The following is a 27,852-nucleotide window of genomic DNA, read 5'->3' as shown; positions in this document are numbered from 1 at the left end:
ATGCTGTATGCCCGAGAGGGCCCTAATTTGGAAATAAATCATATTCTATTCTATTCTACCCACAATTTGATTGAGCTCTTTAAATAGGCTAATTGCTCTTGACAATGGCGCATCAGTTTCACTGCACAGGTGCTTGGGGTTTTAACATATGAATACATATGTTAACCTTATAATACATATGTACGTGTATATGTATAAGGTTAAGATATGATTATATATCCATATGTTGAAAGCCAAGCACCTGTGATGAGTTTTAATTCGACAAATCTCTCAGAGATTAATTTAAGGTGAGCATTATGGCGAAGGGGCCTCTTGTTTCTGTTAAAAACCTTCCAGATCCGTTTGTGTATCAAATCCCATCTAACTGACTGGTACTGACTGATGTTTGATATCAATCGATTACAATGTTATTGTTTATTAGTAACAAGATGGACGACTGTTGACTGGTTGCCGTCCGTGATGGTGCATTGTGCCATAGATCTATATCAAGTACTGAAAGAGAACCAGTTTATGATGGAGCAAGATTCGCGAGGAATTCTGTGGCACCGCTAAAAGTAGGTACCCTAAGATAACTAACTGCTTAACTGAAGACAGTAATGTCAGGCTTGGGTCCAATATTATGAGTTATAATTCTTCATGTCGAGCAACATTTTAAAAAACGCGTTGAAGTTTTGACAGCAGGCAAAAATGCGAAAGAGGGGTGATTCGAATTGCCTCGGTTATATATTACATTATTATTATAGATTCAAGATTGAGAACAAAATGGATAAGAAGCCCTTGTGATTATTATGTGAAGCAAACCAAAATATATAAAGATGCTAACACCTTATTAGCTAATTATATGCATCATATCTGATATTTGATATTCATTCTCAACTTACAGTATTTGGAACGAAAATTAACGTGAGCTTTACTTTGTATGAACAATTCGTTTGTATAGATTTAAACTGTCAACATATGCCTATAGCACTTTATCATTTGATATGATATTTTTTTCACAGCAGTTCCATTCTTGGAAGGGGACTATAATGGAGGATAATCCATCACCGGAGGAGATCAGGAAAAGAAGACTGGCCTATTTTGAGGTGACCAACTCCAGTGTGGCACACAGTAAGCCCACTGACAGAGGGGAGCTTTACAAGGACAATTCAACAGTCAAAGACTGGTCTGGTGATTCAAAGGGAAATGTAACTCAGAGTCAGACAATCGCAAGTGAGAATTTAGAGCAGAAAGTCACAAATATATCATTTTCGCATCTTAATCTTCAAAATCCTTTGAATGTGAAAGACAGAGCAGAAACAGGTTTCAGTCAAGACAGACAGGCAACTGAGGGGGTACCCACAAACATAGTAAGCAGTGGCTCTTCGGAGAGAAAAGAGCATTCAGTGAAAGAGAAATCGAAAACAGACAGTTTCTCTCTGTTAAGAGAGGAGCTGAGAGCAAAAGCTCAACGTGGAGATGAAGAGGGGTATAACAATGCTGTGGAAAGACTGATAAGTTTGGCCAAACAAGAGATCGCAGAAAGTGAGAACCAGAAACAACTAAACTCCTTTCAGAACCCAGCACAAGCCAGGCACTCTGAGCACTCGCCAAGATATCTCCATCATGGTGAAACGTCCCTCCAGAAAAAGTCAATTTCATCAAATTCTCAAATTTCGCCCAGAATTGATTATGTCTCCTCCAAGAAAGAATCTATGTCACCCATGGCTGTGGAGTATGAAGACTTCTTCAGTAAGTCTTCAAAGCTGAAGACTGTTACAAAGTGTCCTGAGGTTAGAGAGTCTTCTGAAGAACCAGACGCTAGACATTTGTTCCAGAAATCTCTTGGGAACATGGATGACCTAGGTCTGTCGACACACAGACCGGAGGAAGAAACATCCCATGTGATTGACAGGTTCATCCCAGGAGAAATGCGACAGGTATTAGGGGAAGAGAAATATAAGGAATTTTTGGTGAAATCTGCAAAAGATATAGATAATCTGAACAGTGATAGAAGTTCTTCTAGAGAAGAAAATCTACCAAAACCAGAAAAACCAAAACTTCCGGAGAAGCCAAGAGGTCTTAAAACTGAACTAGGATTGAAACTTAGTATTAAAAATGACACAGACAAAAAAACAGACAAGGAGAAACCAAAATTAAACAGACCAAAGTTTGAACCCTCAAATATTTACATCCAAGAAAATGAGACTCAGGATGATGCAGAGAATCTCAGCTTACCACCATCCTATCGTCATGGATATGAATCAGTTCACAGAAATGTTGTTTTTTCCTCTGATGAAATTTATCATCAGGCCTTTTCAGGACAAAGTCCCCCAAGAAGTAGGAGCTACCAGGGAAACCCCATTCACCTTTCGAGAGACTACAACCAAGGGCAGACAAATGCTGGTAATAACCCTTTGTATGTTTCACTCTTGTTTGCATTTGATAAAAAATTCTCTATGTACTTGCATGCATTTTTGTTGAAAGCAAAATAATTTGTCTCTTTATGGTTTTTTTTTTAGCTCCAAGAAGTAGCATGATAATGGGAGGTCAAGGTTACTCTGGACCAGCATTCCCTCCTTCCCAGGTTGCCCAGCATGGACCAGCATTCCCTCCTTCCCAGGTTGCCCAGCATGGACCAGCGTTCCCTCCTTCCCAGGTTGCCCAGCATGGACCAGCGTTCCCTCCTTCCCAGGTTGCCCCACAGTATGTACAAATGCCGTACCCACCACAGGATGATATGATTTACACAGCCAGAAGCCAACAGTCAGAAGCATATCGACAGATGTATTCAGGGGTAACACCAAGGCCAGGTGTTGACAGCAAACCTACAGATGTTAGACCAGATATGGCTGATCCCAATCTGTACAAGCCGTGGTCTCCAGAAGTTCCCCCTCATCAGTTCCCCGACAGCTTCATGCCACATGGTATTTCCCGGTCACCAGACAGATACATGAATCCGTACATGTCCCATCCACTGGAGGGTCACCATTTCTCTCCCACAGCTTCCCGTATGTCTGACAGTTATTACATGACACCCCCCATACCACAGTCACCAGATGGTCATTGCATGCCGTTCCAGGTCCCCAGACCTCCTAACGTACCGCTGGTACACAGCTCAGGTGATACAAGTAAACACTATCAGCGGAGACATGACATGGCGTATCACGGACGAGATGGACTGTCTGTTCATCCACCTCAGTCAGTGGCTGTGCCTGGACCTGAGGGAGAAGGATCTTTTCCACCTTATCCACCTCAGCGGCATGGTGGGATACCGTACCCTCCACCTCCATTTAATGTGGACTTGGCTTCATACTTCAGTTTTCTGGCTGCTCAGGGCTTTCCTGTGCCATACCCAGTGCCTGTCCCGGTGCAGGAGAAGACACAGCCCCCTACAGACACAGAAGACAAAGGAACACAAAAAGAGGAAAGTGGAGGTAAATGAAAAAAAATTCAAAGTAGGGACTGAAGTAGGGAAGGAAATATACCTACTTATAGAATATCTATGGAATACTTGTAATTCAATTTCAGTCATAGCACTCCATTTGATTGGTTGATTGGTATTCATCAAAATGATTTATAATGTATAAATTGTCGTGATACTAAATCACACCATATTATGATAGCAGACAATGTCACAAAACAGTTGTTCAGTACAGTGTTCTATAAATGCTCAGATATTACATTCATGGTTTTGCATTGACATGAATGAAGTAAATTTTCTCAGACTTTTTTAGAAAATGAAATTATAAGAATGAAGCTGATATTTAACCACTTTATACAAGATAACCTGGGTTTGGAGCAGTTAAGGCAAATAAAAATAAAACCACTTTGTGATTTGTAAAATGTCCACTTTTTGGTTGTAAAGTGCCCATTGTGGTTTATAAAGTGTCCACTTTATTATTTATAAAGCACAAACTGATCCAAACCTGGTTATTATGTATGGATTGCAGTAGTCCAAAATAAGCTTTATTTCTTTTAAATGTTAACTTGTTATACACAGTAAATACATTTAGATTTAGAATAAAAAGGTCAAAGTCATGGATTGTTCTGTTCATAGAAATTTAATGTTTAACTACTGTTAATTTATATTCAAACTAAGTCCTATACCCTTTTGTTCTTTTCATGTTCAGACAAAGAAATGTTAGATATGATGATTCCACACCCACCTCTCCAAAAGAAAGATTCCTCGGAAAAGACCATTCATAGAAAATCTTCTCCTAGGAAGGCCAAAGTTCAGGAAGTGAAGAAAGATGAAGGAATCGAAGGGAAGATGAAGAATGTGCAGAAAGCGGAGACAAATCCAAAACCTGAGGACACGTCTGTCAGCCAGAAACAGCAGGGCAAGAGTTCTTCACAGAGACATGTGGAGGAGATCAGACAGTTCCATGAACAAAGGTTAGATTGAAAATGAGACCAATTTCCTCTCACAGAATTAAGTTACATGTTATGGCTCATTTTGGGATACTTTAGTTCACTTCTTTCTAGTTTATGTAATAGTTTATATATTTGTATTACAGTCGTTTACTAGTCTGTGGATGTCTAATATTTTTGTACACTTTTTCATAGGAGACAACAAGAGGCAGAGGAAGATCAGCTGTTGGAGAAACAGAGAAAATTTGCCAAGTCTTCCATTGACAGATACTTCTCCTCACTAGAGAAGCTGTATTACAGAGACAGACATGAGGAAAACATGGAAGATCAAGAACTAGAGGAAATTCAGGAAAGTTCACCAAGGGAACAAGACACGGAGGTAAGATCAGAGGTCAACACTCAAGTCAGCAAAGCCACAAGTGTCAAAGCAGAGGGAATCACTGAGAGAATGAACAAACTGGGACTAGATTTATCATTCCTGAGAGAAACCAGGAAAACTACAGAGGAACCTCAAAAAGAGGAAGGAAAGTCAGTATTGGTGTGTGAAGAGTGTGGAGAGGTGAACAAAGTGTACATGAGCTGGTGCGGGGACTGTGGGGAGTCCCTGGCGGGAGTCGAAGTTACAGTAGTAAAGAAGCCAAGGCCACCCAGAGTGCCTAATAAAGAGAAGATCTCAGGGAAGAAAAAAGCTCCAGCTGTGGGAAGTGATAGCTCCAGCAGCAAATCAAGTCAGAAAGACAGACGTGGGACAGTGAAGAATGACAGTCGTGGAACAGTGAAGAATGACAGTCGAGACAGTGGTCTGCCACCCAGTGAAGAGATTGAGAACGCTCAGGCAGGGAAAGAAATTGAGGAGATATTCGAACACATCACCGATCCAGTTATTAAAGGATTTGTAGATTCTTACTACAGTAAAAAACAGGCAGAACTGTTGCAGAACCATGATGTGCCAAAAGAAGAGGAGGAGAGTTTCTTCAGTAGGGATGATAGAGATATTTTTGTAGAGGAGGAGTTGCGTAACAACGAAAGTGGAAGCATTAAAGAGGAAGATGTTGAGATAACAGAAGAAAATATTTTTTCAAATAATTATACTATGGCTGATGGTGACCAGTTTAAGAAAGAATTTTTGAAATATGTTGACAATGAAGAAGTCTGGTTCCACGAGAGAAAGAAACCAAAAGACAAACCTCTGAAGCATAAAAGGTCAGCCCCTATTGATGTGGAAGTCTTTAGTGTGAAGGAGAGCAGAGAACAACGCGATACAAGTCGCAGCATGGAAAAAATTGTCCCCAGTCTAAATCTCGATAATAGCAGTGATGAAGAGAAACCAAAACTGTCTCTCGACATTTCTACAGACAGTGAAGATTGGCAGGATTTCTTTCTACCAAAACCCAAACCAGTGGAGGTTCCAGTGGAGATAGTGCCAAAACCAAAGGAACCAGAGGAAACCAGACCATTCCTAGAACAGGTGATTGGAGACATGAGATCATCTTCACCCACAAAGTCAAAGTCCAAAACTGCCAAACCTAAGAGCAGTAAAACTACGACAAAGAGCGTCGTCAGGGAGTCTATAGAGGCTCCAGGATATGAAAGAAAATGGCAAAGGTCCAGCATTGCATGGTCTTCTTACCACCCACGGGAACTAAGTACAAAGTCTAGCCTCTCATCCCAAAGGCCCGGGAGTGCAGGGAAGAGGCCTGGGAGTGCAGGGGTGGCCAGAAGAGGAGTCCGCGGGAAGACCACAAGTAGTACTGACAACCAGATCACCAGACCAAAAAGTGGAGACCTACCAAAGAAAATGGCTCTGAAGACCAGACCACTCAGCGCTGACCCCAAAGTCAGGTTAGTTCAGTAGATGTTTTAGTAAATCTATGTTTACAATAGGGAAGACATGTACCAACATTGTATTTAGATGGTACTCTAGGATACCACAATTCAGCAAGCTCAGTGTTTATCTCACTTAAAATCTGGTGGTGAAATAAAAAAAAAGTTTATTATACTTGTACTTGGGTGATGAATAGTGTTTGTCATAAATCTTGACATTGACCTGGAAGTTTGGCCTACTTATAATAAAAATATTACGTATTCAATATCTCTTGAAGTATTTAAGATAGAGCTTTCATATTCTGTATGTAGACTTCTTTGGCCAATTCAACTTAATTATTAGATTATCATCCAGGGTCAGCAAAAAGTATGGGGCTGATGGGAGGATTTTATTTTTTAATTTTTATTTTCTGAGAAAAATATTAAAGACAAACGATTTTTTTCCCCCCAACAGATCCGCATCATTTAATGGCAGATGGATATCAGTCTATGCTATTTTCATACACAAATTCCAGGTTAAGCTTTAATTTAAGGATGTAACAGAAATATACCTTACTTCTTCAAGATTTACGTCTGTAAGAACGCGAGAAATTAAGAAAACCGTATAAATCTATTTTCTTCACGTGACTTTTCACGTTCCTATACTGGAAATGTAAACATGAAGTGTAAATACCGGAGTTGGACATGAAAATATTCCGGAAATCGCAAGTTTCGCAAAATAAAAAAATTCGGGGCGGGTCAATTTTTGAGGGGCGGGCAGCGATGATAATCTATCAAATAAGTTGAATTGGCCTTATGGCAAGGTCTTCATATCATACCACGATCTATGATCTTGTGACCTTGTTCTTATCCAGAACAGCAAGATCATGTTAGTCATATTGGTGTTCAGGCATCTCTTTGTAATGTGAATTCAGTTTTAGTTATGTTCTGATCCTTTGAGGCTAGATTTGGGCCACAATAAGGGATCAAAATTTTCATGAGAATAAAGATTGAGTGATAAAAAGAAACTTTTAAAAATCACAACAGCTGAGCAACAACAGGGCCAAAGTGATTCAGGTGAGCGATGTGGCCCATGGGCCTCTTTATTTACTTTAACCAATCAAAATTCAGTAGCATTTAAATTGTACTACATGTATAACATGGACAGATATGAACCTAAATATGATATTTATACCATACTCAACATTTTAATGGATTATAAAGGTGCTAGAACATTAATTAGATAAAAATGGGTAGTAAATTTGTTTCAAATTAAACAGTCAAATTATTTGTCAATCAGATCAAACAATCATTTTGTAGAAGTACAAATGAAGACCCTCAGGAGGTTCGAATCCTTGATATACCCATTAGGCCAGCCTCCGTAGAGCAAGAGGACCCCCCATTAGTACAGTCTGTTGAGCAGTATGAGGAGGACCCCCCATCAGTACAGTCTGAAGAGCGAGATGAGGAGGAGCGGGAACAGGGGACATCATCGGAGGAGGCACGGGCAATCTCGGGGATAAGGGTGCTGGACGTCACATACCCCACTCTCTCAAAGATTTCTCAGGACAGTCCCTCCTCGGATCTCCCGGGTCTCATAGACCACCGACTTCAGGAAACAGATTCTGTAGCACCAGCTGGTATGTACGCAGGCTTCTGTTGTGTGTAGTTCTTTGATGTACATGTAGATGTAAGAAAGTTACAAAATAAAGTTCTGTTACTTTCAAGCGAACAGAAAAATCTATGCTGAAAAGGTACATTGTTTGACGTGATGTAAGAGGTCTATCGTCCTAGTTTATAGTATGTCTTACTGGGTATTCTGCAATGTGCAGTTTTCATTACTGTTTTGTTGATATTCACAGCTGATCCTGCCAGTGTGCTAAATGCTTACAACAAATACCATGAAATGGTAAGTCCAAATTTATGAACTAAAGTTTACTCTCACAGGGAATAGATTTCTATGTGAACTTTTTTTTTATTTACAAAAAATTAGTTTGAGGATTTCAAAGGATGAGGACTTTTTTATATATGCATTTGATAAGTAAGTGTATGATTGTGTATTAGTTGAGAATTGTTGTTTTTTATTTCAGACCCCACGTATTAGGGACGGTCACTTTTCGGTGTGGCTATGCCTCCCGGATGAACTACTGTTAAATATCCTGTCATACCTTCCACATTCTGACTTGGTCAAGTGTGCCCAGACATGCCACCATTTCTACAGAATCTGCATGGATAACAGTCTGTGTAAGTACTTAATAAGGGAATAAATACACAATGCCCACCTGTTACTGCCCCCACCCCTCACACAAACATTGTCTCATCTAGTCAGGTGCCCCCAGACATCCCCTCACACAAACACTCTCTCGTCAAGTCAGGTGCTCCCAGACATCCCCTCACACAAACACTCTCTCGTCAAGTCAGGTGCTCCCAGACATCCCCTCACACAAACACTCTCTCGTCAAGTCAGGTGCTCCCAGACATCCCCTCACACAAACACTCTCTCGTCAAGTCAGGTGCTCCCAGACATCCCCTCACACAAACACTCTCTCGTCAAGTCAGGTGCTCCCAGACATCCCCTCACACAAACACTCTCTCGTCAAGTCAGGTGCTCCCAGACATCCCCTCACACAAACACTCTCTCATCAAGTCAAGTGCCCCCAGACATCCCCTCACACAAACACTGTCTCGTCAAGTCAGGTGCTCCCAGACATCCCCTCACACAAACACTCTCTCATCAAGTCAGGTGCCCCCAGACATCCCCTCACACAAACACTGTCTCGTCAAGTCAGGTGCCCCCAGACATCCCCTCACACAAACACTGTCTCGTCAATTCAGGTGCTCCCAGACATCCCCTCACACAAACACTTTCTCTTCACGTCAGATGCTCCCAGACATCCCCTCACACAAACACTGTATGTCTCATCAAGTCAGGTGCCCCCAGACATCCCCTCACACAAACACTGTACATCTCATCAAGTCAGGTGCTCCCAGACATCCCCTCACACAAACACTCTCTCGTCACGTCAGGTGCTCCCAGACATCCCCTCACACAAACACTGTCTCATCAAGTCAAGTGCCCCCAGACATCCCCTCAACATTTCTACAGAATGTGCTTGGATAATGCCCTATTTAGGTGAAAACCACTAGCCCTTTTGATTTGATCCCACACTAACTCGTAAGACTAAATCTCATGATGCTCATGCAAGGTGTAGCAATATATTCGTGTATTGAAGGTTTACATTTAAACATACTGCTAATTGAGGTGCACAGTTGGTTGGTGTCCTCTTACCAAACTTGATGATCCTCCACCAGAATGGCAAACTATCGTTACAGTAGAGAGACCAACAGTAGAGAGTCCAAAGAATGTGTGAAAGTCTGGTACATGTACCAGTACGTCTAACTATATCACCCATTTTACAGGGCGTTACATCACAATTAAGAAGAACCATAACCTAACGGATGAGTCTATGGAACGAATCGGTAAACATCGTCCAGTCAGTCTCGCTCTGATCCAGTGCCATGGTGACTACATTACAGCCAAAGGCCTCCGGAATCTCTTTCGGGCCAGCACCAACTCTCTCAAGGTAGATATTTATCAAATTTCTCAAGGTAGACAGTGCATCAGTTTCCTCAAAGTAGATATTGCATTAATTTCTTGAAGTAGACATTTCATCATAAATGTTTCTGGGGAGCAGAGTGGACCGAAAACCCTTGGCTATCGAAGATGACATTCCATCAATTTCCTCACGATAGACATTCAGAATTATAAATGTCCTTGCACTGTGTACTTGGAATAGATTTGTGTTCAAATTGACAAATTTTTCTTACCTATGATGATTAGATAAGCAGTTTCTAAAATATATGTAGTCCCTGTCCATTGGTGTTTTCGTGTCTGGGTCATGTCTTTCACACTGTGAGGCCTTAGATTAGTAAACGTTGTCAGTTGATGCATCTTTGGGGGGGGGGGGGGGGACTGTATTTATATGATGTTTTTTGTAGGAGCTGAATGTATTCGGTTGTAGTTGGGGTGTTTTGACCGGAGACTGTATTTAATTTATTTGATGTTTTTGTAGGAGCAGAACGTTTTCAGTTGTAGTCAGGGTGCTTTGACCAGAGACTGTATTTAATATTTATTTGATGTTTTTGTAGGAGCTGAACGTTTTCAGTTGTAGTCGGGGTGCTTTGACCGGGGACTGTATTTAATATTTATTTGATGTTTTTGTAGGAGCTGAACGTTTTCAGTTGTAGTCGGGGTGCTTTGACCGGGGACTGTATTTATTTGATATTTTTTGTAGGAGCTGAACGTTTTCGGTTGTAGTCGGGGTGCTTTGACTGGGGACTGTATTCTCCTCCATGCGGCCTCCCATTGTAAGGGCCTGACCCACATTGATGCCAGCTGGTGTAATGTCTCGGACAGTGGCATTGGTGCGCTAGCTAACTCTGCCAACAGGTAAAATCTTTGTCACAGATAATAAATTTCTAATTTTTAGTTTGATATCAGTGTTATGAGCTCTTCTTAGCTGAAAGCTTAAGAGAATTTCTCTGATTGAAGTGTTTTTGTTATCTGTATGTTTGTAAACTTTTCACATTTTCTATTTCTTCTCAAGAACACTGGACTGATTTTTAACAAACTTGGCTCTAAGCATCTGAGGGTAAAGGGATTTTGATTTTTTCATATGAATGGAGAGATAATCATCAGATAGTGAAAAATAGAGTAGTAGAAAAGTTTCTTCAAACCATAATCCCTGGGGTCAGATTAGTGAGGAGTCCGGGTTAGTGAGGAGTCATAATAGAAGTGTAAAGTATTGCATAAAAATTTGTGAAATTTTTTCTAAAGAACTACACAACTTGGGTACACTTTGTCAAATTGATATGCAAGCATCCTCATATACTTATAGTGTAGATTCAAGTTTGTAGAAACCATAACCCCCCTGGCCAGGGCTGGGCCAAAATATGGGTTTACAAAGGTATGTATATAAGATAATCCTGTAAACATTATCTTCTCAGGATAGACTGGGTTTAGACTCTTTTTCAATGTCCTCATGTAGTATAAAGTGGAGTTATTTGCACCAGGATGATGTGATAAAAATTCAAATATTTACATGCCTCCTGGAAAATTGCAACTGCTCATTCAAGTGATGTGGCTCATGGGCCGCTTGTTTAATGTTTAAAGTTTGCCTTATCAATAAAAAGGCACACAAAAATATCATTCATAATACATAGATATAACAAAGTATTGTGTTATGTTCTACTTCAGTTGACATGTGTGTTGCCATAGAGTATGCTTTGACAGTAAGTGTCAAATAAATAATCAATGTTCTTACAGGATACAAAAATTACCACATGATGTGTGATCAATGTTTTACAGGATAGAGAATCTGTGTTAGAGATTATCACATTGTGTGTGATCAATGTTCTTATAGGATAGAGAGTGTGTGTTAGAGATTGTCACATGATGTGTGATCAATGTTCTTTTAGAGAATCTGTGTTTAATGATTATCACATGATTTATGATCAATGTTTTACAGGATAGAGAGTGTGTGTTAGAGATTTTCACATGATGTATGATCAATGTTTTTACAGGATAGAGTCTGTATTAGTGATTATCACATGATGTGTGATCAATGTTTTACAGGATAGAGAGTGTGTGTTAGTGATTATCACATGATGTATGATCAATGTTTTTACAGGATAGAGTCTGTGTTAGTGATTATCACATGATTTATTATCAATGTTTTACAGGATAGAGAGTCTGTGTATTAGTGGTTGTCAGATGATCACCAATGAGGGACTTATAACAGTCATCAAGAAACATGGAAAGTGGTAAGTTAGTTATCCTGATCTCCAGGAATTAATAACTGTAAATAAGAATACATTAATTTAGTTAATTATATAGAGATTGTGTATATTAGCCTGACTCAAGCTCAGGTATTAGAACACTTAGTACTGGTATGGTATTCAGATCATAATGTGACCCAGTTACTATTTCTGATTATTTCTATAATGCTGAGAATGGATCACACCATGTCCACTGTGTGCATGACAGTCACTTTATTAATAAATGTAAATAAGAATACATTAATTTAGTTAATTATATAGAGATTGTGTATATTAGCCTGACTCAAGCTCAGGTATTAGAACACTTAGTACTGTAAATAAGAATACATTAATTTAGTTAATTATATAGAGATTGTGTATATTAGCCTGACTCAAGCTCAGGTATTAGAACACTTAGTACTGGTATGGTATTCAGATCATAATGTGACCCAGTTACTATTTCTGATTATTTCTATAATGCTGAGAATGGATCACACTGTGTGCATGACAGTCACTTTATTAGATGCCCTTTGCAGGCTTCGTGTTCTGGAGATGTGTGGATGTTTCAATATCAAAGCAAAAGGAGTCAACTATTTGGCAGCTAACTGTATCAACCTGAAGACTCTTAATCTGGGCCAGTGTTACAAGGTAGGCCAGGGACCGTCTCCTGTACAGCTTAATGAGTGTAGCGAGAGACTGTCTCCTGTACAGCTTAATCAGTGTAGATATACAAGGGAATCATTTTCTTCATCTTGACATTTGTTCTTGTCTTTGTAGTTGACTGACTCCCTGATTTCACAGCTGTCACCCAGTCTCAGTAAAGTTGAAACTTTGGATTTGCGAGGATGTAAACAGGTGATAAATTCTATTATACAGCTGTCATAGGTCTGAAGTAAACTGGAAACCCTCGATCAACTGTCACAAGTCTGAATAATTCATAATATTATGAAATATAATCCAACCAATTAGGATTGTGCAATATCTTTAAGCAATGAAATGTGATTTTGTGGTCATTATTTTGGATATGAGGGTTGCCAGCATTGTAGGAAAATTAATGAAGTACATCATGCAAATTTTCCTTCCATGCTGGTATTTGTCATCTTCCTAATACTGACAACAAAACCACATTTGATCACTTATATATCGACAAAACTGCTTCATTGCTTATATAACATCAACACCAAATAAACTGACTGTAGAGCATGAGTTAGGTCTGTAATATAGGCATTTGCAACCATGTTATTGGAAAATGAAATCACTAAATGAAACACTTGACATTTTGCAGAAAAAATCTGAATTGCAGAGTTTGTTTCATTTTGGGTTTTTAGGAAAATTTATTGTAAGCTTTCATTTTTGTTCATATATACTTGCTTAAAAGGGTCAAACAAATATTTCAGATCAACAAAAATTGACACTTTTTGTTTTCAATTATTTTGGCAGTCAGCACATTTTCAGCATGGACTGAGGTTTGGCATTGTGCCAAGAACTGACACGTGCTTTATGCATCTTTGACATGTGAACTCAAAATTTTACAACTGGTATGATCAAGAAAAAGAAAACTATTGAATATAGATACAGTCCTAAACCAGTACTGTAAGATTTACAGTATGTTCATGTACCATGGAATTTTTAGCAAGACACAAAGTTAGCAATTGTCCCATAAAAATGGGTATGTATGTTTAGCGAGAGCTCATTAAAGTGACTTTATAATTCCAGGAAAGATAACTATTACCAACTAAATTGTCAGTGATATTCAATTTTAGAGATCTTAACACCCTAGCTATTAATGCCAAAATTGAATCCTCACTAAAAATTCTGCTTATAATACGGTACATTGTGTACCAGTAATGTGTGATGTTGCTTTCAGATAAAGGACAACTGTGTAAGATATGTAGTGAAGTATTGTAACCGCCTCCAAACGTTAAGTGTGGCTAACTGTCCAAACATCACAGACATATCATTACTGGAGATATCCACCTACCTAAAGGACATCAGGTGAGATGTACATCATCCGCTGGCCATCAGGTCATTTGTACAGTAGACGTGTGGGTAATTAGGTCATTTGTACAATATCCACGCAGGTCATCAGGTCATTTGTACAGTATACGTGTAGGTAATTAAGTCATTTGTACAATATCCACACTGGTCATCAGGTCATTTGGACAATATCCACACTGCTTATTTGAACAGTGTCTGCAGGTCATCCAGTCAGTCATATATTATACATGTGGGTAATTAGGTCATTTGTACAATATCCACTGGCCATCAGGTCATTTGTATATTGTATGTTTGAGTAATTAGGTCATTTGTACATTACACATTTGGGTAATTAGGTAATTTGTACATTATACGTGTGGGTAATTAGGTCGTTTGTATATTATACGTATGGGTAATTAGGTCATTTGTACATTATAAGTGTGGGTAATTAGGTCATTTGTACATTATACACATGGGTAATTAGGTCATTTGTACATTATACATATGGGTAATTAGGTCATTTGTACATTATTAGTGTGGGTAATTAAGTCATTTGTATATTATACGTGTGGGTAATTAGGTCATTTGTATATTATATGTATGGGTAATTAGGTCATTTGTACATTATACATAAATGTGGGTAATTAAGGTCATTTGTACATTATACATATGGGTAATTAGATCATTTATATTAGACGTATGGGTAATTGGGTCATTTGTACAGTATCCACTAGGGTTCAGGTTATTTGTTCAGTATTCATGCTGGGCTGGTCATCAGGTCATTTCATGAGTTGTACAATATCTGCGGGTCATCTGGTCAGTTATACATTAAATGCTGGTCATCTGTTGAGTTGTACATTGTTTGTTAAACGCAATTAATGATGAATTTTCAGAAATATTGATGACAAACTTTTGTATCCAGATTCCATTTCATATTATGTTGTTGCTTAACACTGTATCTATAGTACTCAGCTTTACCAGAATGCATTATGGGAATTATTGAATCCTTGAACAGGAACCTAGACATGTGTGGCTGTAGAAATGTGACAGATTCTGGGGTGCGTGCCATATCTAACAACTGTAGTAATCTCAGGAGTGTCGACATCAGTTCTACAGGGTGTACCAATAGAAGGTAAGATTAAAGGGGTGTCGATGTCAGTTCTACAGGGTGTACCAATAGAAGGTAAGATTAACAGTCGTATCAACATCAGTTCTACAGGGTGTACCAATAGAAGGTAAGATTAACAGGCAAGTTGATGTCAGTTGTACAGGGTATATCAATTACCAATAGAAGGCAAGATGAAGGCGAATCGCCATCTGTAGAACAGGTCGTACCAATAGAAGGCAAGTTTTAAACTGCCCTTAGACTACATAGAACTCTTCAGTTGTGCATGGTAACTAGTTTCAGGCTGTACTTTTCTGAACTGTATCAGTTTACTGATAGATTACAGGGTTCGAAATTAACTCATGTCCGTAAGTCCGAGACTAGTAGAAAACATGTCGGACTAGTGAACTCTCTATAGCACTAGTCCGTACGGACTAGTGAAAATCCGGAAATCAATTTTGAATTGGTAAAGATTTTAGCAAGATTTGTCTGAGTCTCTTAGATGTTTGAACTTATGGTTGATTACCTGCATGGTCAGGTGTTTGACTGACTATGACAGTCTGATCTTCCAAACACATGGGGTGCGTTTGAGACCGCCGTTCTTCGAACGTGCACACATTGTCAAATTCCTGCCGATTCCAAACGCCGAGTACACATCACGAGAACATGTTCTAGGTGCAAGAATTGCAAGTAGTGTGGTCTGAGAACATGCACGTTTGTATGCACATGTTCTCGTCATTCGCGACTCTAACACAGTAGTTCATAACACTATAGCTCATGACTTGGTCAATCGAGTGAATTTTATTGACTTTCTTGATAAAATTTCGAACTCCTGTGACTCTAAGGTCTGAACACCAAAACAACAGGAACGTCGATCTCGAACGCACTTATGGACGTTTATCAAAGGATTAACTCGGAGGTTAATATTGTATGCTTTTGAAGATCTTGAATACGAAATAAAATATGGTGGTCTCTTTTTCTTCTGTAGGTGTCAGAAATCGAATTGTTTGCAACTGTGATGTGTTTAGTTTGATCAAAATGAAGATCATTTTTTGATATACTGGACGGACTAGTGAAATGCTTTGCGGACTAGTGAACATCAATAGTGACTAGTCCGTACGGACTAGTGCTTGAAAAAGTTAATTTCGAACCCTGGATTATAATCATGGATTTTTTTTAGTGTCCTGATGATGGCTAATTTCTGTAGTCAGAGGCTGGAATCCGTTAAGCTAAACTTTCTGTCGGACATCACAGAAAATGGAGTCATTAAACTGGTGAAACACTGCAAAAGGTGGGTGAAAATTTACTACATGTACATACTCTATACAGTACACCTGCATACTTGTATTTGATACAAGGTCCTAAACATCAACACTGTTGTCTGTCTGCCGTCTGTAAACTTTCACATTTTCAACTTCCTCTCAAGAGCCACTTTCAATTAAATTTGCCACAAAGCATTCTGGTAAAGGGGAGATTCAAGTTTGTTTCTTTTTATAATGAAGATTAAAGTTTATGCAAATTAATACCACTGAGGCCATGGTGGGGGTCACAGTGGAGGTTCAAAGTTTTATATAGGAATATATAGGAAGATTCTTTTGAAACATGAAATGTACACCAAGATTGATACTGTATCTTTCAATCTAGGGTTAACAAGATATTTAGCAGGCAATGTTTTCTTATGTCCATAGTAGTTTGACCCCTGACCTCTGACCATAAAATTGATAGGGGTCATCTTTTCTTTAGGGGCTACCTATACATCAAGTTTAATGTTTGTCAGGCAAAGGGTGTTCAAGACATTGAGTGGACAATATCTTCCCATATCCAAAGCAGATTGATCTTTGAACTTGTGAACTCAAAATTGATAATGGGTCATTTACTCTTTGGGGCAACCAGTACACCAAGTTTGAATATCCAGAGTAGTTTGACCCCCGACCTTGTGTCCTAAAATTCAGTGTGGGACATCTATTTCTTAGGGGGAACCAGTGTACCAAGTTTGATGTCTGTCAAGCAAAGGATTCTCTCAAGACATTGATCAAACAGTATCTTTCTATGTCCATAGTATGTTGACCCTTGACCCTGTGACCTCAAAATTTATATTCAAGGAAAACTAGTTTAAGAAATTTCATGTCTGTCAAGCAAGGTTCTTAAAGTACTGAGTGGACAACAGGTAGTCTACCAACAGGTGCAAGAACTACAAGATTGCAATTCGACAGACTGATATGCAACAATCCTCTTGTAGTGTAGATTCAAGTTCACACCACAACCTTGGAGGCCAAGGTGGACCAAAATTTGGATTTGATAAATTTTTGTGGGAAAATGCAGTTGCTTAGGGGAGCAATGAGGCCTATAAGCCTTTTGTTTATTTACAATAGATGTAGACTTTATAAGTCTTTGTTTAATTACTATAGATGTAGACTTTATAAGTCTTTGTTTATTTACTATAGATGTAGACTTTACAAGTTTGTTTATTTACTATAGATGTAGACTTTATAAGTCTTTGTTTATTTACTATAGATGTAGACTTTACAAGTTTGTTTATTTACTATAGATGTAGACTTTACAAGTCTTTGTCCATTTCAGGCTGAAATTACTCCATCTGTATGGCTGTACCAGCATCAGGTCCCTCGCGAACATCAGGAACGCCAATCGCAATCTCAGGGTGGAAATGTGAGTGGAGGCTGTTGATACAGATTTAGGAAAGATGTTAGTCTTAGTCTAGTCTTAGTGTACTGTTGGATTTATATATTGATTGACATTGAAAGGTTTATGTTACAAGGTCAGATCAAACAAGCTCTTGACCACTTTGTTTCTGTGTGCATTATACAGTGTATTTATACCGGTCTGTGATATGTCCAATACCTTTAGTTTATTTCCTATGTAAGATAGCAAACACACACTTGCTCAACTGCCATGTACCATAATTTGCTTGCTCAAATATTTCTGTAACATCAAGATGCTGTGATAATTTATTCACGTCAATAAATTGTTAAAGAGGATTTTTCTTGAGCTGTTTTGTACTTGAATAAGAGGCCCACAGGCCTTATCGGTCACCCAAGTATTAGTTAAAAGTATCACTAGCCCCATGGGCTTTGAAATCTATACTGATTTTCCTGTTCTGCATATCTAATATTCAGCAGCAGTATAAAACAAGATGGTTCTTTTAAAAAAACACAAACGTCCCAAGAGTGCCAATACTGATGAAAACTTTACATAATACATGTTGTATTGCTCTTTATCACCACTTTGGAACCAAGAGTCAAAATCCTGGGGTTGCGAAATTCTCAAATATGGTACATCCCTTTCTACTTTTTGTAAATCTGCATTGAGTTTTTAATCCATATATGCAAAATTAAAGACATTTTTCAAATCATGAAGACAATAATCACGACAATAATTTTAGCTTCATCCTGGAACCAAAATCCCAACCCTGGGATTGTGAAAAAAAGGGCAACATGCTTCATCTAAAGATCCATTTAGTATCATTGAAAAAGATGTTATTTTAATGTTTTACAAATAAACACTATATGCCAAGTTTGGCCCTGCCCTGGAGTCGGAACCTCTACCCCAGGGATCATGAAATGTACAATTTTGGTAGAGGCCTTCCTGCTCCACATGACTATGTGTTTAGTTTTTCTTACCGATGTGCAGTTGTGGTGAAGATTTTTGAAAATTGGTCAATTTTTGGCAGTTTTTTGTCATGCCCCTAAGAGGGGTGTATATATCCCCCTTGCCCCAAAGATGCTTCACAAATTAAATCGAATTGGGATGGAATTTATCAAGAAGTTAAAAATGTTCAATTGTTAACAAACAACAATGGGCATAGACCAATAGCAATAGGTCTTCTGAGTGACTCAGGTGACCGAAAGAGGTTTACCCTCCCCTCCCTCTAGTGACAACTAGTCTTGAAATTTGAAACAGTTCTCCTTTATTTTCCTTGTCAAGCATACATGGTATGTAAAGAATAAAAAATAAAACTTGTTCGGAACATGTAACATTCACAGTGTATATTGCTTAGTGATGATAATGAATAATGCTTCCTGATAAGGTTTATCACAAAGTGTCTGTAGCACGTTAATATCACAGCTGTGGAGATCGTCCTTCCAGATCTCTGTAGCGTGTCCAGCATGTCTCCTCTCTACAGATCTCTATAGAAATCCCCACAGCATGTCCTGCATGTCTTCCCTATAGAGATCTCTAGCATGCCCTACATATCTTCTCCTTAAAGTGTTCCTTGCAAGTCTCCCTTCTGTAACGGGGTGTTGAACAACCATCCATCCTCTAATTTGTGGAAAAACTGAAAAATGGAGATGCACATCGTAGTAACGACTGAATACTCTGCTGAATTTTAAGAATGCTATGAGGTAACGCATAATACTACTGTATACAGGGAAATGTTCGCCCCCGTTTTATTTTCACCCTCGTCAATGGGTGAATTTAAGACTGGACGAAACTGTTTTCTCTCATATTATCTCTCTATTAACACAACTGTGTCAGGGCTAATTTAAAATGGAGGGAGACCTTCTGCAAGTGTAGAAAGGCGAAAATAACCCTGTATACGGTATTCGAGATCACAGAATCAGATGCTGCTAAATGAAATCCGTTGAGTAAGATACCTTGCTGGGAAAAGGAGTTCCTGTTTCTTTACGATGTCTTTCACCCTCCCTCTGCCTCTCCTCAAGCTGTGAAGATTGTACATTACACGTGTGTTAAGATGGACAGATAAATCATAGTATAAGCAACTGATATTTAAAAAATCTCAAAAACAATTCCATTGTTTCCAAGTATGAAAAACACCATACCCATGTTGACTTGCAAATTTTTATTTTAACCTGTTAAACATACCACTACATTCACCACTTTAACTAAACATTTACTTTAATACCACTTTCATCATTAAATCTACCACTTTTATCTGAAAACTTAACACTTTCACTTACAGTTTTCATCATCAAACCTTCCACTTCTCTCATAAAACTTCCCACTTTCTTCTTAAAACTTCATTATAAAACCTAACACTTCTATTATAAACTATAAAATCTACCACTATTATAAAACCTACCACTTCTATTATAAACTTTACAATCTATCACTATTATAAAACCTAACATTTCTAAAATCTAGGTACCACTATTATAAAACCTACTACTTTCATCACAAACTTACCACTTTCTTGTGCTCCGAGGCTGTGTTCACGTCGCCCACTTTGAGTGCATTTGTTACATGCTGCCAGAGTCGCCGTGATTCAAAGTCTCCCTGTAACTTCATCGGCCTCACTCGTTTCTTCCTGATCGGAATGTCTTTCACATCAATCACTTTCTTTGAACCCTTTTGTTAAGGAAATGAAATTGTCAGATTTAATTCGCACAGTACACTAAAACTCATCATTTACTACACACATGCATGGCACAGTACACTAAAACTCATCATTTACTACACACATGCATGGCACAGTACACTAAAACTCATCATTTACTACACACATGCATGGCACAGTACACTAAAACTCATCATTTACTATACACATGCATGGCACAGTACACTAAAACTCATCATTTACTATACACATGCATGGCACAGTACACTAAAACTCATCATTTACTACACACATGCATGGCACAGTACACTAAAACTCATCATTTACTATACACATGCATGGCACAGTACACTAAAACTCATCATTTACTATACACATGCATGGCACAGTACACTAAAACTCATCATTTACTATACACATGCATGGCACAGAGATTTATCCTGTTTATGTCAATTTTGTGATGATTGCTTAAATCAAGTAAGTAAGTAAATTTTATTTAAAGTCAGCACTGTATACAATAGTACATGTAACAAATAACATGAGCTCTACAGAGCTCTTAAACTGACTATCACAGACAAAATAAAATATCACAAGGTAAGCATGCAAAAAAACCCACATATATACATATTTCAAGCATATACAGGACCAGCCTTTTCTCCTGGACTAACTGGCATGGATTAAAATTGCATTCTCCATGTTACAAAATGTGTATTTTCCCATTTTGCTGGTAAATTTTACCAGATGAAGATGCAATCCTGAGTATATAAATCATGATAGACCAGGAGGACCAGTTTGTTCATCTGCTGCAAATGTCATTTCATGTCCGGAACAAAATGTTTCTTATTTTTTGCCAACTGAAGGAGTATACTATTTATAATGTACATATTACAATCTAATAGGGGTGAGTATCTCTGCTAAAACATTTATCATAGTGTACCAATGACTGTGTATCACTTTATCAAAATTGCATATAACAAGTTTTTAAAGTCCATCTTACAGGGCTTTTTATGTCACCAGTCCAGCCGGACTGACAGGGTATAATTTCAACCAATCCGCAGAAAAATTTATTTATTATGACAGAGAAAAATTTACCAGTCCAACAGAGTTCTCAAGAAATAATTAACATATTTCGTTAATGTTATTACAATGAAATTTAACTCAATATGCCTCAGACAATATTGTAACACTTAAAGGGACTGGTTCACGATTTTTGATAAAAATATTTTTCATTTTTGATGTTAAACATTAAAAATATAACTCATTTAATGTTGACAGCCAAAAGTTTGACTTTCTGAATGCAAGAATAAAAGCAATATTTTAGCCTTGAATCTGTGTTATGTAAACAAAGACTCAAGTCTTTTTAAGTATACAAACAAACAAGTGAAATATTGATTTTGTAAAATAAAGCATCTTACTTTTGCCTAGTCACAAATATTAATTTTTAGATGACATATATTTCCCCAAAAACATTTGAAATGTGAAAGATATAATAAACTTAGATCGATATCCATTTCTTTTGAAAATTTTGTAAACAATAACATACCGCAATCTTTGTTTACAAAACAAATAATAAACTCTCTAAAATGAGCTTCTGTGACAATGTATAACCTCAATTTTTATATGAAATCTTTTAAACACATTAGGCAGTAGATTTTGATCATTAACAGTGAAAAGGAAAATTTTGGGGAAAATCGTGAATCAGTCCCTTCAAATGTGGGATTTATATTTACAAATCAGATTCAATCGTCCGATATCTACAGATTGAAGCATGCCAAATGTGTGTATAAAATTTCATATTAAGTATATTTTCCAAAATGATGCTTTAGAAAATTAACCAGTCCCATCGGACTTGACTAAAACAAATGTCAGTCAGTCCGCCAGACTTTTAACCAGTCACAGACTGACAGGCATATGTTAATTTCGTACTCTGTCTTAAAACATTACTTACTGATAATAAAGATATGAAAAGCAAACTATATGTACAAAAAAAACATCCAGGGATCCATTTAATCTGTGCTGCCACAGTGTAGAAATAACAAGAGGTACTGTGAGCAATGCTCACTAAGAATACCCCCCGCTTACCCCAATCTCCCAAAGGGTGTTGGTAATAGGTATAAACTACCTCTTTTCTGAGTGTAAAAAACAAATGGCATGACAAACCGAACCATATTGCTACTTCGATGTCCAGTGCGCGTGACCTTTGACCTTTTGACCCCAAAATCGATAGGGAACATCTTCATCCCATGGGTAGTCCATATGTATGATATGGTGACTGTAGGTGGAAAGGATAACGCTTTAGAGCCCGGAAACCATATTGCTACTTCGATGTCCAGTGCGCGTGACCTTTGACCTTTTGACCCCAAAATCGATAGGGAACATCTTCATCCCATGGGTAGTCCATATGTATGATATGGTGACTGCAGGTGGAAAGGATAAGGCTTTAGAGCCCGGAAACCATATTGCTACTTCGATGTCCAGTGCGCGTGACCTTTGACCTTTTGACCCCAAAATCGATAGGGAACATCTTCATCCCATGGGTAGTCCATATGTATGATATGGTGACTGTAGGTGGAAAGGATAACGCTTTAGAGCCCGGAAACCATATTGCTACTTCGATGTCCAGTGCGCTTGACCTTTGACCTTTTGACCCCAAAATCGATAGGGAACATCTTCATCCCATGGGTAGTCCATATGTATGATATGGTGACTGTAGGTGGAAAGGATAACGCTATTAGAGCCCGGAAACCATATTGCTTCTTCGATGTCCAGTGCGCTTGACCTTTGACCTTTTGACCCCAAAATCGATAGGGAACATCTTCATCCCATGGGTAGTCCATATGTATGATATGGTGACGGTAGGTGGAAAGGATAATGCTTTAGAGTCCGGAAACCATTGCGTCTACAGACGGACGGACGGACGGACAGACGGACAACCCGATTCCAGTATACCCCCCCCACAACTTGTTGCGGGGGGTATAATTATCAGTGTACACAGCCTAAGAGTACACTAAAATGATCAATGTGAGAATGCTAATTGATTAGTTAAATTAATTAAGATTGTTTATAGAAAACACAAAATATCAGGAAACAATGGTAGAGGGATTTTTAATCATGATGTATTGCGATTTTCGGATATGCCAGGCTACTCTCACTTTCCTATCTTTTAACAATGATTATTCCCATAGTCACAAATTTAACAATGATTATTCCCGTAACCACAAATTTAACAATGATTATTCCTGTAGTCACAAATTTAATAATGTTTATTTCTGTTGTCACAAATTTTACAACTTTGAAACAAAGCAATTACATGCAGTATACTTGACAATATGCCAGTTTTGAGATACGAGCTCTTCTGTATATGAGGTGCATTTAGTGGAACTTTGAATGCCTGAGTGGTACAGTCAATGAGGAAGACAATAAAATCTATTAAAAGTGGCTTCTCTTTAAATATGTAAATATTTATAAATACAAAATACTATCGAAAGAAATGTTTTACTAAAAATAGAAATATAAAAACAATGTCATATTTCCAATATCCTAGATATGGTACTTATGACCAACAAAATAACGTGATATATTAAGAATTCCGTGTATTTAATTACTCCCTAAATACTGATCACTTAATTAGTTTGTGTATCAGTCGAATTCGGGTGATCAAACAGCATATGAGAAACTAACTGAGCACATTCTCTTGTGCAGTGATGAATATCTGTCCCACTCCCGCATGTAAACAAATTGTTTCGCACCTTAATATGTACGACAGTTCTCCAAAGGGAAATAATTCGGACGTATCTCGAAACTGGCATATTATGTTTAACAGTTTCTTACATCTGCAAAGCTGAACTCCATTTGGTTGTTCCACTCTCCCTGAACGCGGCAGATTACGTCCCCTGAATTCTCCTTCTTCAGTTCTGCTGAGACCCGGTGAACTTTGCCACCATAAAATGGCTGTCAAGTAAAATGTATTTTTTTTTATGTACATCAGGTTTTGGGACTGTCAAGTGAGCTTTATTTGGCAGATTATTACTTTAATATACCCCTTTGAGAAAGTTTACAGTGCAAACAATACACAAGATCTATGGTATCCTTACCGTATTAATTCTGTAAACTGAGAACAATGAACACTGTAATATTCAGCGACATCTCCTAATTTGACAGCCCCACTACATCCTTGCCCAAATCATGTTATTACAATATGTATCATCATACCTCTACTGATTTTTCATTATATACATGTAAATCAACACATTTTGCCGATTCCCTGTAAATCACCATAAAATGACTGTGAAGAGGTGTGTCAGTTCGATGAATTGAGACACACCTATTCGGGACACATAGCAGCTTAGTATTTTACGGAAAGTTCTGGTGTTCTCTGAATGGACTCATTAATATTCATTATACAAGGAAATTGTATCATGCACAAGCAGACGTATGTCATATTTACACGTAAGTAAAATTGATTGTTGCTATAATTTTTTTTCCCTCCGAGACCCATTCTCCATTGTTGTTGATGTAAATCCAAGTCATATATGTAAAATAAGACCTTGACTCCCTTGAACATGTTGAATTATTATAAAATGTTTCAAATCAATCTTAAGTAAATTTCACAGCTCCACTACAGTTCACTTCCTTGCCTGAATCATGTTATTACAATACCGGTAAGTATCATTATACCTCCAATCATTTCTCACAATATCAATGTAAATGAATGTATGATTGGTGTTATGATTTTTTTCCTCCCCTCTGTTATACTGAACTTAAAGGCTTAAAAATTTCAAGCAGTGATTTTTTGTTTTTTAAACTACCACCCCTCCTTTTGAATTGGGAAAAATTAGCTACATTTTCCTCAAATTGGGAAAAATCATTCATAGTAAATTAAAATGGTAAAGATGCATAAAATAATCAAATAACAATTTTTTTGTTTGAGGTTTATTTTATATCTGATTTAAAATCATAAAATAAATCATTATTTAACATTAAATATGTATTGGAAGTCACACCTTGTATAGATATTATTTACTTTTTCTAAGAAATACTTATTGTCTAATTTCATAAAGAAAATAATAAATTATTAATTCACCAGCATTTGTACCCATAATCTAGTAAATATTATATTAATAATCAAATTTCCAGAATGTCTCTCCTGTTTGTATTTTTCAGATTTTAGTAAAACCCTATACGGTTGGCCACTTCCTGTTATTAGCCTGACCTTACATATAATGGCGGTCAAACTAAATTGTTAACAATATGGCTTAATGTGTATCTGGAAACTATATACTTCGCTGCATATCTGCTTATATGGATGCCTCTATTGTTTTACATATTCTTTACAAAACCTATTGCATGTGCAGTGGTTTGGAGAATAAAACTGAAGAAAAAAACGTATTTACTCTTTGTCAGCATATACGGTAACCTTTTTTTAAATGGCCTGATTTCCCTAGATTTGAAATTGGGAAAAACACATATATATAATTAGGAAAAAATAGCTAATTTTAGTGAGGGGAAACAGCCGAATATCGGGTGGCATTTTGGCCCCAAAAAAATCACTGTGAAGTTTTATTCTGGTTTTAAAAATGGTTAAATTATATCAAGGAGGGAGTCAGTAAGATTCCCTCTATGATATACTGTAGACATACTTTTTTCCGCGTGGTATTAATTTACGCTATGAATACGGTAACAAATTTTCCGCAGAAATTTGTCACAGCATACTTTGTAATCATACAAAGCGTACTTTGTAATCATACAAAGAATCCGCGTAATTTTTTACCCACGGATTAAACTGATATTGTGATTCCGAGAAATTATGAACCCGTGGAAAAAAGTACGTTTACAGTATTTTAACTGCATACTGCACATCAGAATATGGTGTTATATCTGCTTAAGCTGGGCTTTCCACTTTTTTCTTTCATCCTTAAAGATGTTCACTGCAGATGAAAATTACAATCATTTCATGCTAGAATCAATAGAAACCTTCACACACCGAAAACAAGCAACAGAGAAATTACAATATAAATCCTGGTGAGCAGTAAACCGAGAACATGCAACAGTAACACTAAATCCTGGTGAGCAGTAAACCGAGAGCAGTGAAAATCCTGGTGGGCAGTAAACCGAGAGCATGCAACAGTAACACTAAATCCTGGTGAGCAGTAAACCGAGAGCAGTGAAAATCCTGGTGAGCAGTAAACTGAGAACAGTAACACTAAATCCAGGTGGGCAGTAAACCGAGAACAGTAACACTAAATCCTGGTGGGCAGTAAACCGAGAGCAGTGGAAATCCTGGTGATCAGTAAACCCGAGAACAGTGACACTAAATCCTGGTGGACAGTAAACTGAGAACAGTGACACTAAATCCTGGTGGACAGTAAACCCGAGAACAGTGACACTAAATCCTGGTGGACAGTAAACCGAGAACAGTAACACTAAATCCTGATGAGCAGTAAACCGAGAGCAGAGAAAATCCTGGTGAGTGTACAGTATGCAGTGCTATATATTACAGTGTGTACCTTGGTATGGAAGGTGACAGCTGCTGTGTAACCAGTTTTGGCACATGTGATGGAAATCTTGTCTCCCATCTCTGCCCAGGGTACAGTCAGTATGGACCGGGCATAGGCACTGGGCATCCCAAACACATACTCCTCACCATGCTCTAGTAATGTCATGCTTACTGAAATAACAGGCAGAGTATGCAATCAGAAAAACATGACACATGCTTCTCACTGAGATCAATAAAACCTACAGTAATATGGTACTATTAATTCAAAACACTTGTATGTCCTTTGAATACTTTCATTTAAAAAATAAAGATCACATTTTTGTGCATGTTGCAGGATAACCTCCAAGGTCAAGAAATGTTGTGAAACATAAAAGCCAAGGCTTGATTGGTATGAAATTTCACTGAGTTGCACATTGCTATATATATTAGCTTGCACTTTAAATCTGCTGGTATGAAATTATGCGGATTTTATGTGACAGCGGACTTAGCGAAAATAAGTACTGTCAGATATATAGTACATGTACTGTATATCAGAGAGTTGTCTGCACTTTTTATTCAAATCAAGGAAACTCTGCTTCAAAATTTTAAAATTAATTTTAGCCAAACTAAGTCCATAATAAGTACCATCCATTGTTAGTGAATTCTCAATAGATGTACCTTTTCCTATTAAGTTGGCTCCTATCGACATTCCATAGAACCGAGACTTGGTGTAGATGGAGGCATTCATATAGACTTGTTTTTCTGGGCACTCAAAGTAAAAGGCGGAAACTGTAAGAAATTACACTGTTTATAAACATTCTTATCTTATAGATCCTTCATAATTATGCATTTGTCTTTTGAGAAATTCAAGGTAAATTGGTTAAAACTGCTTTGGATTACAGATGTTATTAAGGATTTGCCTTTTGCTGACTCACTTGGGATGGGGGAAGGGGGAGGTAAGGAGACATTAAATTCCTCAGCGAATGATGAGACTCTCACTCAGGGAAT

General features: G+C 37.8%; 2 protein-coding genes across 8 annotated transcripts in view; one reads left to right on the top strand and one right to left on the bottom strand.

The window, feature by feature from the left end:
• The first annotated feature begins 315 nt into the window (after positions 1–315).
• Positions 316–18,051, top strand: LOC125683475 (uncharacterized). 2 transcript variants are annotated; one of them, XM_048924674.2, is made up of 17 exons: positions 316–554; positions 1,002–2,385; positions 2,502–3,416; positions 4,113–4,377; positions 4,549–6,195; positions 7,477–7,796; positions 8,019–8,065; positions 8,247–8,400; positions 9,577–9,740; positions 10,452–10,606; positions 11,899–11,979; positions 12,510–12,621; positions 12,751–12,828; positions 13,841–13,968; positions 14,966–15,082; positions 16,236–16,346; positions 17,636–18,051. In XM_048924674.2, the coding sequence occupies exons 2-17, from the start codon at positions 1,029–1,031 to the stop codon at positions 17,724–17,726; spliced, it is 5,742 nt and encodes a 1,913-aa protein (XP_048780631.2). In that variant the 5' UTR covers positions 316–554; positions 1,002–1,028; the 3' UTR covers positions 17,727–18,051. The 2 variants fall into 2 exon arrangements, 1 of the variants encoding a protein (XP_048780631.2); XR_007372974.2 differs by lacking the exons at positions 14,966–15,082; positions 16,236–16,346; positions 17,636–18,051 and adding an exon at positions 13,414–13,642 and having other exon boundaries at positions 330–554.
• Positions 18,052–18,957: 906 nt separating this feature from the next.
• LOC125683479 (oxysterol-binding protein-related protein 11-like) overlaps positions 18,958–27,852 on the bottom strand; it is a 28,444-nt gene continuing 19,549 nt past the window's right edge. For all 6 annotated transcript variants that reach the window (XM_056140071.1, XM_056140075.1, XM_048924688.2 and 3 more), the window contains 6 exons: positions 27,523–27,633; positions 26,876–27,036; positions 24,201–24,320; positions 20,219–20,380; positions 19,669–19,734; positions 18,958–19,349 (listed from right to left, as the gene is read on the bottom strand). In XM_056140071.1, coding sequence (XP_055996046.1) covers positions 19,275–19,349; positions 19,669–19,734; positions 20,219–20,380; positions 24,201–24,320; positions 26,876–27,036; positions 27,523–27,633 — 695 coding nt within the window. In that variant the 3' untranslated portion in view covers positions 18,958–19,274. The remainder of the gene's footprint in view (positions 19,350–19,668; positions 19,735–20,218; positions 20,381–24,200; positions 24,321–26,875; positions 27,037–27,522; positions 27,634–27,852) is intronic.

Source organism: Ostrea edulis, chromosome 6, assembly GCF_947568905.1.
Source record: "Ostrea edulis chromosome 6, xbOstEdul1.1, whole genome shotgun sequence".
In the NCBI taxonomy this organism is placed as follows: domain Eukaryota; kingdom Metazoa; phylum Mollusca; class Bivalvia; order Ostreida; family Ostreidae; genus Ostrea; species Ostrea edulis.
The sequence above is the reverse complement of the archived record's forward strand: the minus strand, read 5'-3'. Positions and strand labels throughout refer to the sequence as shown.

Bases quoted from the DNA above. Each gene is read 5' to 3' on its own strand.
- LOC125683475 (XM_048924674.2), top strand. From the start codon at position 1,029: ATGGAGGATAATCCATCACCGGAGGAGATCAGGAAAAGAAGACTGGCC. The intron at 2,386-2,501 runs GTAATAACCCTT...TTTTTTTTTTAG, and splicing joins CCAAGGGCAGACAAATGCTG to CTCCAAGAAGTAGCATGATA. The intron at 7,797-8,018 runs GTATGTACGCAG...TGATATTCACAG, and splicing joins AGATTCTGTAGCACCAGCTG to CTGATCCTGCCAGTGTGCTA.